At 35.3% G+C, this 15165-nt stretch overlaps 1 protein-coding gene across 2 annotated transcripts in view; it reads left to right on the top strand.

Annotated features, from left to right (window-relative positions):
* Nucleotides 1–14975, top strand: part of kcnn1b (potassium intermediate/small conductance calcium-activated channel, subfamily N, member 1b) — a 42275-nt gene extending 27300 nt beyond the window's left edge. Inside the window, exons 5-9 of one of the 2 annotated variants that reach the window (XM_067414216.1) lie at nt 3092–3233; nt 5686–5796; nt 6479–6606; nt 11503–11572; nt 12719–14975. In XM_067414216.1, coding sequence (XP_067270317.1) covers nt 3092–3233; nt 5686–5796; nt 6479–6606; nt 11503–11572; nt 12719–13018 — 751 coding nt within the window. In that variant the 3' untranslated portion in view covers nt 13019–14975. Of the gene's footprint in view, nt 1–3091; nt 3234–5685; nt 5797–6478; nt 6607–8854; nt 11573–12718 lie in introns of those variants that run through there. The other variant, XM_067414217.1, reaches the window with a different exon arrangement.
* The last annotated feature ends 190 nt before the right edge of the window (nt 14976–15165 follow it).

Below are 15165 nucleotides of genomic sequence, written 5' to 3' on the forward strand. Positions count from 1 at the left end.
TATGTTTCTTTGTTTTACATGGTAATTTAGTACAATAAAGTAAATCTTTATCCATTGGGATGATGCAAAAATGATGCCACAATTAAGGACTGGTGTATTTTAGTATTAAATATTGAAATGTAAGAATAATGTTTATTAGATTATTTAAGGATTTAAAATATACTATTATCTTTATGATGGTTTAGCATATTTTATGACAAAAAAAATCTGGAAACAGGATTAAAAAAATACAAAGTGAAAGTGTAATAAGTCCCCATATTTGTGAGACACCCATATCACCATTTAAGTTGATTTCTCCTTGAAATTTTTCTTGTTTTGAGAACCTTGAGAAAAAAAAATACAAATAAGTCAGGATACAGTCTCACAATTTAGCTTCACAGATAAATATATATTGTTTTAAGCAAGCCTATATGTTGTTAATGTAAAGCAAGAGAAAAATACAGAGTTAAAAAATATTGTTTTTGCAGTGTGGTTGAGAAAAAAGTGCTGAGGACACCAAGAAAGCTAATGTGCTAGTCAGGTGTCATGCTAGCTTGTTTTTCTTCTGTATTGTCTTGTTCTTTGTAAGAGTTTCAGTGGATGAATCTGTCAGAGGAATGGAGAGGTGCTTCATCAGCACCTTTGGAACCCTCTGAGGCTCTGTATTTCACCCTCGCTTCACCCCTAAACGGCCACAGTTACTTCCACGCTTTAAATCATTTGTCGGCAGGCTAGTCGACAGGCCTCATTTAATAGCACTCAAGCTAATGAGTCCTCTGTTAAATTCATGGGCATAGAAGCTGGATGCTCACTGATTGATTCATTACAACAGAAATGTAGTTACCCCGTAGTCAGCACATGGGCTGTTCATGCTGTTGGAACATGCATTTGAGGCGAAGTCCTTGTTTTGAAACTGTCATCATCATCGTCATCCATTTTTAATTGTTTTATCCTTTATATTTGTTTAAGGGTGTTTGGGTGCGAGTGGTTCTTGAACTGAGTGGACTGTTTTGTTATGAATGTTTTTATCGGAAAGAATCAACATGGTATTCTGTTTCCTTTACAGAAATTTACCATGGTAACTAACCACAGTATCACCAAAAATACCATAGGAACTGTTATTTTTTGTTTCTGCTGTACAAACACTATTAGAAGCTTTTCTGTTTACTTTTGATGGCGGCGAATATCAAATTACCACAGTTTTATTTCAGTAGCAGTTACTGTATAGTTACTGTCGTGAATTGCGGTTACCCTGGTCAAATTCTGTAAGGGGTTGAATCTATGTTTAAGATTCTTTGATGTGTACAAATAAAGCGCTCAAACAAGTGTTCTCTGATTTGAGATAATGCTAACGTGCCTTTGTTGAAATCTACTGCCTGAATGCCCTTATGTGCTCCATACTGTCAGAGCAGTGCATTATCTGAGTTCATGGCAGCTTTGGATTTGGTTACACTGCCAGCATGTTTCTCCATATACCCTCTTTATGCTTGTGTAATGGACAGTGACTTCCACAGTAGTTTTACACAGACGCATTCTCCACACAAGACCGAGCTAGAACACTGGGGGAAGAAGAGCAAGCCATCTAATGGGTCCTGGCTGCCCTCTCATTCATACGAGCAGAATATGGACATCACTGCTTTGAAATTATGTACACAAAGGCACCTTGATTTATATTTGGGCTGTCCGCCTTTTATCCAGTGCGGTCAGGCCTGAATATTGATATATGCTGCTGCATTCAATACTTATTGATATGGCACTTTAGGTCGTTTTTAAGATTACCCTTCAAATGTAATTGGGCTTCTCAAAGACCCCTAATGTAAAGCGTACCTGCATGGGCACTGATTCGGACAGGTCCTTCTTCATGTTTGAGCCGCGTCCATCTGCAGTGCTGTTTAAATTTCAAGGGAACATAGCTTAAAGCTTTTGTAACTATATCATTTACTGTAGTATAGGACAAATCAGTGAAAAAAATCGATGAAAATATTATTGCAGCAGCACATCGTATTAAGTAGGGGTCAGAAAACCTGGAATTATTATTTTTTTGGTTCATTTTGTTTGTCAACAGAAATGTAGCTACTTTTGTATTTTTTATTTCTATTTTTTTCAATGTTTTAAATTATTTAAATAATCTAACTAATGAATTAACTTATTTTAACCTTAGGAACAAGATATTACTTCAAATATATATTTTTTCTGGTTATTTTATTTGTCAACATAAATGTTGATTCAGTTATATTTTTTAACTTATTTAAATATTATAAATGATGTATTAATTTACTGGACTGAAGTGCAAGAATCACTTCAAGTATTGTTTTTCCAGTTAATTTTTTGTCAACATAAACATAGGCAATTGTATATTTATTAATTTATATAAATTTAGTTAAATGTATTTAAATGAATTAAATAATTATTAAAGTAATTCATTCATTTATGTTTTAACCTGAACAAAGGTACAATAACTATTCCTATTTTTTGTGGTTCAGTTTTGTTTGTGTTAACATAATGTGTATATGTACGTCTACAGTATATACATAATATATATATATATATATATATATATATATATATATATATATATATATATATATATATATATATATATCATTATTATTATTATTATTATTATTATTATTATTATTATTATTATTATTATTGCCTTTATTTAACCAGGCAAGTTACTTAAGAACATGGTCTTATTTTCAAACATGCATATTATTATTTAAATAATCAAAATAATTAATTTAGATTTTAATCTGAACTCGACGTAAAACAATTATTAATTTCCTTTCTTGTTAAATTTGTTTGTTAATATAAATGTAGATGGAGTGTGTATATAATTGATTTAAATTATTTAAATAATAAATTAATTTAGATTTTAACCTGATTTTTTTTTCTGTCAACATAAATATTGCTTTTTTATATTTAATAATTTATATCCATTTAAATGTATTTACAATTTCTACATTTATAATTAACTCTTTTTTTTTTTATTATAAACTTATACTGCAGTCACCTTTAACTTTTTTCTTTTTTGAGATTTATTCTATGAGATATTGATTTGTCATTTTCAAATTAATCCAAAGTTTTTTTTCTTGTTATTTTATCTCATCAGATACCATGATAAATTGGAAGTCACCAGTAACTTCTTGGGAGCCATGTGGTTAATTTCCATAACCTTCCTGTCTATTGGTTATGGTGACATGGTGCCTAACACGTACTGTGGAAAGGGAGTGTGTCTCCTTACTGGAATCATGGTGCGTCTCTCTTTTACCCTAATAATTATACAAATCTTACATTAAATTCTATGTTTAAGACATTTATGTCATTGTGAGTTTATCTGCATATATTTTACAGTTATTAGTGTCCATTCAGCCATAACATCATTACGCTATAAAGCCTTTTTGTGGAGGAACTGTTTATAAAAAAAAAATGCATGTCACGTCTTCCATGAAATTCTGTTTTTGAGATATTTACATCCTTGTGAGTTTATCTGCATATTTTTTACAGTAATTAATATCCACTCAGCCATAACGTAGTCAAGCTGTGAAGCCATTTTACAGAGGAACTGTATACAGTATATAAAAGCTTTTTGAACTTTCTTACTATAGGACTGTTTTCACCTGGTATTAAGATGCATTTTGGTTGATCAGATCACAAGTGAACGATTCTAAATACGAGTTTAAACAGGGTCTAAAATATTTTGAGCTTGTCCGCTTTTGACCACTTCCAGAGATGCCTTCATCGTGGAGATGCTCATGTGGTCAAATGCATCCGAACAGACACAATAGACCACCTATTCTTCGCCTACACTCTTAAAAATAAATGGTTCTTTGGCAGGGTGTATGGTTCTATGAAGAACCTTTACTATCCAAAGAACCTTTCCATTGCACAAAATGTTCTTTGTAGTGCAAAAAGGTTCTTTAGACTAGAAAATGGTTAGAAAAAAATGGTTGTTTAAAGAACCTTCCACAAAACGGTTCTTTGCGAAACCAAAAATGGTTCTTCTGTGGAATCACTGTAAAAACCCATTTTTGGTTCTTCTTGGCATCTTTATTTTTAAGAGTATACTAACCTGATTAGGGATGGGTACCGAAAACCGGTATTAAACGGGCCCCGGGGGTGAATTTTGAAAGACCGTTGTATCGATAAGCTCGGACGTTATCGGTTCTTCTGTCGGTACTTTTGAAAATACACGTGACGAGAGAGAGAGAGAGAGAGAGAGAGAGAGAGAGAGAGAGACCACGAGCAAAACGACAGAGGACAGAATTAAACAGTCAAACATAGCCTGGTTACACTTTAGATCTGTGATAGTCTGATTTTATTTTAGATTTTGGCTTCCAAAGATTAAAATAATATTTATGTCTAGCGCAACTTATAGGCTAATTCCCTTTGCAGCAGTAGCCCACGCTGTCATTTCTCCATAAAACTCAAACGCAATGACAGAATCAGCACGATCAGGGATTGTTGTAAAATACAGTCTAGCTACTGTTGGTAAATTGTGGGGACGCGTTTTAATAATAAAAAGAGCGATTAAGCACAAAAATGTGCGCAAGAGGATGTTCCCAAGTCAGCGCGCGCCCTCCGAAACAGCCGCAACGAGACGAGCAAATTACACTTTCGGTTTCACACTCGCGTCTAAACGATCAAATGTACACAAACATCTAGGTCAAAATCCCGGCTTGGAGAGTCTCTTAAACACAACAGTTTAACAGTTTTAGTTTGTGTCTAAAATGGACGTAGTTATTATGGATATAGTCAGGAGAAAGTGTAGTGTATCTGCCTATTATCAGTCGCCTATAGATCTGCACATCTGTCTTAAAGAGGCAGCGGTGTAAATAAACATGCTGATGAATTACTGCGAATTAAACAACCAAATGCAAAGAGAAAATCACTCACAGCTCTTGAATTAATAACTTCAGCTTTATTACGCATTATTTTGGCTATTTATGATAAACTATGCAGTGTTATTTTACTAGAATTCTTCCTGAAATTAAAGCACTGTATTGGCCTATATAATGTGTATTTTTGTTAATTGTGTGTGTGTGTGTGTGTGTGTGTGTGTGTGTGTGTATATATATATATATATATATATATATATATATATATATATATATATATATATAAAATCTCAAAAAGTACCGATAAGAATACCGTTAAAGTACCGGACCGATAAGCAGTATCGGTAAGAGTAGTAATATCGTTAAAATCTTAACGATACCCATCCCTAAACCTGATGCGTAAAATTTGTGGGAAGCTCGCTAGCCAGATGGGATTTAAACTTTGTTGGCTGAAGACCCAAGTTTGGTTTGAAGATGAAAAAGCTCCAAGCACAATGTTCTTTCACAATCCTGATTTCTAACATGCACTCAGAGTGTTCACCATGGTCTCGTGGCTGTCAGAGCAGAAATGAAAGCCTCTGCTCTCTTGTTTTTTCAGTTGTCTCCGGTCACGTTCATATGTAAATTGTCTGAGCTAATTTTGTCCATTAGATAGATCTTTTAAAAAGGCCATAAATGTAACCACCCATAGACTCTACCCTTGAAGAAATCAGGATAGAAGTGGTTAATAGTGGACAAAAAAGACGGAATAAAACAACTGGTATGAACTAGGATTCACCTACTTGTGATCCGATTGATCAAAACTCATCTTAATGCCAGGTGTAAACAGGGCCTAAGATGTTTGTTGTGGTCTGTGTGTTTTTTTCAGGGGGCCGGCTGCACTGCCCTAGTGGTGGCTGTCGTAGCCCGGAAGCTAGAGCTCACCAAGGCTGAAAAGCATGTCCATAACTTTATGATGGACACTCAACTCTGCAAAAGAGTGAGCATGTTTTAATATACAGAATTAACATAAGACTTTAGCTAAGTGAAAAACAAGCAAGTATAAAATCAGTGTTAAATGGAGCAGTCAAACTCGCTGCAAAAAGCACTTAATGCCAAATGTTGATGCTGCATAAGCTGTGGACGCTAGCCAACATTCACTTGATGATACCATTTTCTAGACGAAATCTGGCAAGCATATCTCACCGATATCTCTAATTCACCAGAACCTTGCAGGGTCTACAACTAGCACTTAAAAGGATAGTTCACCCAAAAATGTACTCATCCTTAAGCCATCCTAGGTGTATAAGACATTCTTTTTTCAGATGTATTCAATCAGAGTAAAAAAAAAAATTGTATTAACCCCCTGGAGCAGTGTGGATTAATTTTATGATGGATGGATGCACTTTTTTTTTTTTGGCTTCAAATTTTGGGCTGCCATTCACTGCGATTGAATCTGAAAAAAGAATGTCATAAACACCTAGGATGGCTTGAAAGTGAGTAAATTATTAGATAATTATAATTTTGGGTGAACTATCCCTTTAACACTTTATTTCAGGAATATCCACTTAAATGTTTTAATGTAGTAGTAAGTTCCCAAACATTCTGTAACTGTACGTCTTTCTGTCTAGCTTTACTGATGTTTTAAATGATTTTCTTAACTGGACTTAATCTGCTGACAGGTGAAAAACACGGCTGCTAATGTACTCAGGGAAACATGGCTAATCTACAAACACACAAAGCTTGTGAAGAAGGTTGACCATGCCAAGGTCCGGAAACATCAGCGCAAGTTTCTGCAGGCCATTCACCAGTACGTATATTCGCAACATTTATGCTTTATATTGCTACGTGTGCCGTCCACCTTTGTATTTTATATGTGATGAAATATTAATCTACAATTTTTGGTGATTTAAAACTGGATTTAGTTCAAGTTCACTCTTTCCAATTTAGGGAATCTACTCAAATAAAAAAATGCCTATGGAGTTTATGAAACTGAATTGAACCTTTTAGACTGAGTAAACCTCATATTTCTTTCCTAATGTATTGATAATTTACAACATTTTCTTATGGGTGTCCTCGAAGCGGAATGGAAATGATGTGTACTACGGAGCCCGTAAAGGTGTGGAAAAAAGGTGATGGAAATAAAATATGAGATGGGAGAATAAAATAGATTTCAATGCTTTTGCATTGTATTGCAATCATATAGTTGGCTAATTATATTGTATGTAATTTTTGAAAATTTGCTATCAATATGCGGGGTATTGAAAAATAGTTTTTGAATGCTCGCTTTTTACTTTCACTTTCCAATTTCCGTTTACGCATACCCTGTGTATAAGGAGCGGCATGTTTTACAAGATCTGTGAATGATGCTCGGGATCTGTTGCACACCAATTCCTCCGCCATCATCCTGTCAGTCATCTCTGATGTACTGTAATGTAACCTCACCATGTCCCTTTAAGGGCTCCGTAGAATGCATTATTTATTTTTCATGCCTTCGGGCACATCCCCAATTTTTTGGGGGGGTTTACCTGTCAGATCATGGGCTGAGAATGATTAGATTAAATACTTTAGATGATTAGGGTTAGTATATTGGACAAGCTGCATAATTTGTGTACATTAATGACCAAATGCACCTTTGTCTTGGTGAGATGTTAATGTAAACACAGTCATGTTGTATTACGTGAATGTAAACGGGCAATATCGGATCAGTGCATTGGAACTTGCCATGTAAATGCAGCCTGTCTATGTCTATTATGAAATTATTAATCAAACATCAATAATGGCAAGAAAATAACAAAACTAACTGCTATTAATTATATCTTTGTTCTTTATTACTGACTGTTTATTAGAATAATTACTTGGAAAAACTTAAAGCAATAATGTTTACTTACAGTGGGGCCAAAAAGTATTTAGTCAGCCATCAACTGTGCAAGTTCTCTCACTTAATAAGATGAGAGAGGCCTTTCATTTTCATCATAGGTACACTTCAACTTTGAGAGAGAATGAGGGGGGAAATCCAGAAAATCACATGTTGCTGGTAGTTTGTACATCTGTTGTACTCTATTTTGGTTTCATCTGACATTCTCCCAATCCTCTTCTGGATCATCCAAATGCTCTCTAGCAAACTTCAGATGGGTCCGGACATGTACTGGCTTAAGCATGAATACACGTCTGTCACTGCAGGATTTGAGTCCCTGGCGGTGTAATGTGCTACTGATGGTAGCCTTTGTTACTTTGGTCCCAGCTCTCTGTAGTTCATTCACTAGCCTTTGACAGCTCTTTGGTCTTGGCCATAGTGAAGTTCGGAGTCTGACTGTTTGAGGTTGTGGACAGGTGTCTTTTATACTGATAATGCATTCAAGCAGGTGTCATTAATACAGGTAACGAGTGGAGGACAGAGGAGCCTCTTAAAGAAGAAGAATCTTGCTTTTTTTGTAGGTGACCAAATACTTATTTTCAACTACAATTTGCAAATAAATTCTTTAAAAATTGAAAATCTTTGTGATTTTCTGGATTTTTTTCTCATTCTGTCTCATATAGTTTAAGTGTACCTATGATGAAAATTACAGGCCCCTCTCATTTTTTTTAAGTGGGAGAACTTGCACAATTGGTGGCTGACTAAATACTTTTTTGCCCCACTGTACAATAATAGAGATATACTTGAAGTCAACTAGGCATTGCTTTTATTTAATTTGTTTATATTTAAACTAATCTTTAACTTCTTATATAAAAGAGTGTCTTCAATGGAATATTATTAGTATTTGGTATTGTAGAGAGTAACCTTGATACATGACTTGCTCTCAGCTCACCCAGAATATGTGCTGGGCAGAATAGTGTTTACATTCAGCTCATGCAAAAGCACTGAAGCATTTTTCACTATTGATGGAAATACCATGAAAAATTGAAGTGAGACAAAAATGTTGCTAAATGGTCTGGCAATGCAAATTAGATATTTTTTTTATTATTATTTTTTATTTTTTGGTGTGGTGTGGTGGGCAACTTCAGGATTTTAAAAAATGTATTCTGTGTTCCATTTGTTTTGCCTTAAATCACTGCAGAGCTCAGAAGTAAGTCATGTCTTCTCTCTTTCCTTACCATTGGAAACCCTTTTCATTTTTACAAGTCTTATTCAGCGATATCAACCAACATAATGAACATTGAAAACATTTGAAGCTGGGCATCATTTTTATTTAGACTTGATATCCATTAACGATATTAAGACAAATAAGATTTGAAAGGCTTACCAACCTGTTAAGGTACTTGAGGGAAAGGTTCTTCGCATCTTCTCAGCTTCAAATTTATCAGATGCCACAATGTCCGAAATTCATTCATCTAGCCTGTACCAGATTTCCACAGAACACTGCACTTTGATCCTTTTAGTCGTACCACCATGTACAATCTGCTAGTCTGGTGGTCTGCAGTGTTTTCTTGCAAACACAAATCTATTGCAAATCAGAGATGAGTTTAGAGGAATACCAAATGTAAATGTTAACTTAAGAGACTGCATGAGACGTTTAGACACAAGCTTCAGCATTTGGTACTCGTTTCCTTTCACTTGGTTGGTTCTTTTTAAAGGGACAGTTCACCCAAAAATGTTTAATTCTGTCATCATTTACTCACCCTCATGTTGTTCCAAATGTGTATGTCGTACTGATGTCTGATTTGTGAATGAATTGAATAACTTGGGTTGCAGTCATATTCATACAAAAAAATAGTGCACTACATAGAATTTGTCCTTTTGTGTTCCTCAAAGGAAAGAAAGTCATACAGGTTTGGAACAACATAAGGCTGATTAAATGATGAACAGAATTTTAACTTTTGGCTGAACTAATCCTTTAAGTGCAGCAACATTTTCTGGCCGTGTTATAGGGTCTCTGATGTGAATCGTCAGTCCTGCCTCTGTTTGGCACGCAGTCAAAGTGAAAGCACGACTGCTGAGCACAACAATTCATTTATAATGTATTTGGCCTTCACTTTTACGAGACCACATAAACATTCCCTTGCCTAATGCATACAATCATAAAATTCTATAAATATCTGCACATGAAATGCTTCGTAAACTCAAATCGCCCCGTGTTGCTCGAACTGCGGAGAAGGTAACAATTTCATCTGGAGTGCAGGGAACTATGGAGGTCTGGGTACAGAAAAAAAAACAGACCAATTTTGGCCCTCCCAAAATTGAGAGTTCATATTTAAAACAGTACAAGCACATGTGAAAAAGTACAAAGTGTTCACCTTTTATTTTCCATAAAGCTTGCACACTTGAGTTTTTCACACTTGTTTTATCGTTTGCTTTGGGAGGGGGAGCGTTTAAATCAAATGGATGGTTGGGATTTGTTTAGGTTGTTTTGTTAACTCTGGAAAAGACAAAGTATTTCTGAAGAAGCCATCATGTTGTGTTTATATTCTGCATGTGAGAATCGTTGAAAAGCATTTTTCTCAAGACATTTTATTAAGATCTGACAAAAAGTTCCTCATTCTACACTTACAAAACTCTCTTCGCCATCTTCCCTTTCTGGGTTTTGTCCATGCTTTCCTAGAGGAAAGCCCAGCTTTGTGCATCTAGAGTTTCTGGTGGTAGCTTTCTGAATTCATAGGCACTGCAATTAGGTTCATGCTAATGCATCACTACTAACACATCTGTCTTTTCCATGGACCACAAACCATGTGTCCACCACATTTTTTTTCCATCTGTTTGCACATGTGACACTGGCTCCATTCTGACATATAATGAATGTTTTCAGCTACATCTCATTGAGTTTTAATGTCTGCAGTCTCAGTGTTAAGGTGGTGTTCAAGGTGTGTTTTCACACATTTTACACTGTTCTTGTTACAGTAGAGCTGTATAGTCTTGACGTCAAGTTGTAGGCCTGCCTTTCAGCTGCCATAAAAAGGTGTTAAAATCCAGCCGTTTGCTAAAATCATTTAAATTCATTTTTTCTTCATTAATGTACACACCACACCCCATATTGACAGAAAAACACAGAATTGTTGACATTTTTGCAGATTTATTTATTGCTCCCTCCTTTAAAGGAGTCTGAATACTTTCCTTACCCACTGTATATACAAATTTAGTTTCAATCTCAAGTAAAAATCTCTTGGCTCTTTTAAAACTGGACTTTAAAGCAACTTTAAAGAACATTATGAATGCATTTCATGCTTTTATTACTTCATCATTGTCTAACTGCATTTCATTACTGTCCATGCCACTTTTGCTGAAAATCTGAATCAGGTCACCATCTAAAAAGTTCTACAGCACATTTTCTTGACTTTGAGGTATTACTGTACAATCCATATCCATATGCTTATGGAGTTTTGGACGATGCCTCAATTGTTCTTTTCAATTCTTTCTTTTTCATTTTACTTCCTGTGGCTGAATACATTTGCATGTCTGACTGGACAAAACTGGAATGTAAATGTTTGCATGTGGGCATATCATAATAATGGGGGAAACTTAGACCTTCATAATACGACACTTAGACCTTCTAGATTTCAGCCTAATTATCAAACTCTGTTTCTTCTCTTTTCCCTGCTAATTTTCCTGCTCTTTTCATTGACACCTCATCATAACCTCCTGCACTTCCTTTTGCACTCCTTCCTCTTTAAACTTCTGCCTCCCTTGTATATATCTGTGTGTCTTCTTTCCTTGCGGCCCATCTTGTTTGCTTTGTCTGTCCACCTGCTCCCTGGCTTCTTTTTTTCCCAGACTGCGAAGTGTGAAGATGGAGCAAAGGAAGCTGAATGACCAAGCGAACACGCTGGTGGACTTAGCAAAGGTGTGTACTGTATTGCTTGTTCACCTTAGTAGATTTATAGTAATGGCATGCTTGTTTAGTATAGTCTTGTACTGTAAGGATTATGTGAGAGTGTGTGTATTAGACTAGATTTTGTATTAGATTGTGTTTTAGTAGATTATAATTTCAGGAGGCGTGTGATGACAAGGCTATGTTATGTACACTACCATGCAAAAGTTTGTTGTAAAAATTATACATATATATAATATATATATTATAATATATATTATATATTATAATATATAAAAATTATATATATATAAATATATATATATATAATTATTATTATTATTATTATTTATTATTATTTTTTTTTCAAAATACAAGACATTAATACAGCAAGGATTCATTAAATTGAAAAAAAAAAAAAAAAAGAATTATTTTAATCAGCCGGGATTCATTAAATTGACCAAAAGTGTCAGGAAAGACTTTTATAATGTTACAAAAGATTTCTATTTCAAATAAATTCTGTACTTTTGAACTTTCGGTAATACATTATAATAACTTTCAGTCATAAGTCACTTATAAGTTATTAATTACAAAACATGATTATATGGTCATAAAGATTAATCGGTGATATGCTAACATTTTACATCTCGGTTTCCACAAAAATATTGTAATAATCGTGTAATATATACAGCATGTTGTAAAATAAATCTAAATTTAAAAAAATTAAATGTCTAAATAACATAGATGTCTGGAACAATATATAGACATTTTATTTAAATTAGGGGTTTTTCCATAATTTTTTGTCTTAATGTCTTAATTTTGTGTCTTAAAATTCTGAATGCAAAAAATACCTCACTACATTCACCAGAGCACAATGTGTTGAATACTGTATCCCACAATGCAATGCGCTTGACCCTGACCTTTCATTAACTGTGATTTTTACTAAAATGTATTTCTAAATCAAACTCCTATATTTTTACGCAACAGTTAAATAAACTTCTGGTGGTCTTTGGTCACAGGTTTTTAAAATCTGAATGCTTTCATTTTTTTCTGGTCAGTGCCTATACTATGTGCAGGTGTTTTCCATGCCATTGGACACATAGGGTATATGTATGTGTGAGTCTATTTATTTTATTGTGATTGTCAGTGATTGTCAGTGATTTTATTGTGATTCCTCAGACGCAGAATGTGATGTACGACCTGGTCTCAGAGCTGCAGGAGCGCAGCGAGGAGCTGGAAAAGCGGATCGGTCACCTAGAGGCAAAACTGGACTCCATAAACAGCAGTCTGCAGGCTCTGCCTGGCCTGCTCTCACAAGCCATACAGCAGCAACAGCACCACCTGCTGGACGGGCTGACCCAGCGCGGATTCACTGTCACGAGACCCTCCTCGCAGACCTCCGAACGTTCCTGGGCATCGTCCGTGCACCGACGGAGATCACCTTCTACCGCACCACACACATCCTCCGATAGCGGCTAGCACGCTCTCACACACTCGAAACCATGCTCTAAACCTACACACACACTCCGACACACCTCTGTCATCAACTAACACTGCTAAATATACTTTTAGTACTAAAACGTTAACAAGAATGACAACTTCAACACACTGGAATAAAATGTAATGAATTAACACATCATGGTAGAGATATGGTTTATGTTTAGCCATTGTATGGCTGTTTAAAGTTAGCTTTTTTGTAAAGCCCTTGTATAGTATGGACTGGATTCAGACTGCAGGGGGTGGAATGGATTTATACAGAGAGATATAGTTGGGAAACAGAGCACTAAATGGAACTAAACCCATGAAAATAAAGAGGACTGAGAAGGAAGGAAAAATGTGAGGGAGAGGAAGTCACCGGAGACTTCCTGTCCATGGCAGTGTTTGAAGATGTAGGCTACGTTCAGATTAGCATACTAGCATACTACTTACTGTTGATGCAGTATATATTTGTGTACAGTGTGCAATTTTGTCTGTGCATAAAATACGTTACTACATTTCCCAGAGCACACTGCATTGATACCGTATCCCACAATGCAATGCACTCGACTTGACCTTCCATTTTAATGGTGGTTTTAATTGTATATTTCCAGATTGAACTCTAAAATAAGACATTTTAACCGAAAATGTAATTATCCCTCTGGTGGTGTTCGGTCACTTTAGACCAAATCATTTTACATTTTGAATTTTTTTACGTTGTTTAACTTTTTAGACAGAATGGCACAAAACTTGTGGCACTTACTAGATTAATACATACAATGTGGGCATCATTAGAAAAGGCTAAATGGTCTTTAAAATAGTCACACTTGTGATCGCCGCGGTTAAAAATGAGAGCTATAGGAAATAAAGTTTCCATGATGAGGTAGTCCGTGGTAATTTTGATGAATATTGTCTAGTACCATGAAATTCCCTCAAAATACAAAATATTAAAGATTATTTAATATTATTTAAACAAAGTATAGTACATTTAATTTCATTTTTTAAAAATGTATGCTTACAGTCTTCGGTCTCATTTGACTGCCGAGGATCACAAGAGTGAAGCTGAATTGAGAAATACCTTAGGGTTGTAAGTGGAATATAAATGTATTCCAAAATGATAACTGGACGCTACTCTCTGAATTAACATTTAATTGAATTTTAAAAAAATAATACAGTATACTGCACAGTATTCAGTAAGTACTAAGCTGGTATTCTATTCCGTTGACTAGAAGCTTATAGAATTGTTGTTGAGTTCATTGGAGGTGAGGAAGGGCCTTTGGAAGACTGCTGATCAGGTTTATTAATCATTACTAGATATATCGAAATGTAACCAAATATAAGGATTCAGAGCAACAGGTGTCTCTTTTGTGTTTTACAGGAGCCACATAATAATATGTGGCCAGTCAACACAAGATTCAGGATGAGCTTCCAAGGGTCCTTCCAGCTCTTTTAGCTCAAGCAATCTTCAAGACAGCCTGGGGATGTGATGGGAAGGAAATACTGTACTCAACCCCCTTGCATGTTTCAATGCAAATGATGATGGAGATAGGATGGTTTTCTCTTCATTTTTCCTTTCTTTTCCTTTCTCATTTTTTTACTGAGATTCCTTTTTTATCATTTACCTACATTTTTATAGCTTGTAGAGGATATAGAAAATGTTTTCCGCAGAGTGGCAGCATAGTTGAAAACATGCATTCCTTGATGAAAATTCACCTAAACAAAATGTAGAAACAAACAACAGGAGATGAATCCCACACTTGGTTATCATTACCCCTTACATGAATTAACCAATTTGGTTCCCAATTCTAGGTTTAGAACAAACATGTCAAGATGTGATTGTCATTACGGGTTTGAAAAACAGCAAACTGCCTTTACTGTGTGTCTTTGGCCTTGTTGACCAAGCTGTAGCGGATTAACTTAATGCTGGGCTCCAACATAAAGAAATAAATGAACAAATCCACTACCTAGTCACAGTGCATTTTTATCAACTTTGTCTTCGTTGGACATGTTGTCTTTACAATAACCCTTCTTTGGTCCATTTTTGGACAACGGCGTAAGCGGTAGTAGGCCTAATGACGCAGGATGTGGGACACAACCTAGAAATAGCAATCCACTCCCGTTTAACCATGTAGAACCTTTGAGCTGAAGAA

This window comes from Pseudorasbora parva, chromosome 13 (assembly GCF_024679245.1).
Source record: "Pseudorasbora parva isolate DD20220531a chromosome 13, ASM2467924v1, whole genome shotgun sequence".
NCBI lineage: Eukaryota > Metazoa > Chordata > Actinopteri > Cypriniformes > Gobionidae > Pseudorasbora > Pseudorasbora parva.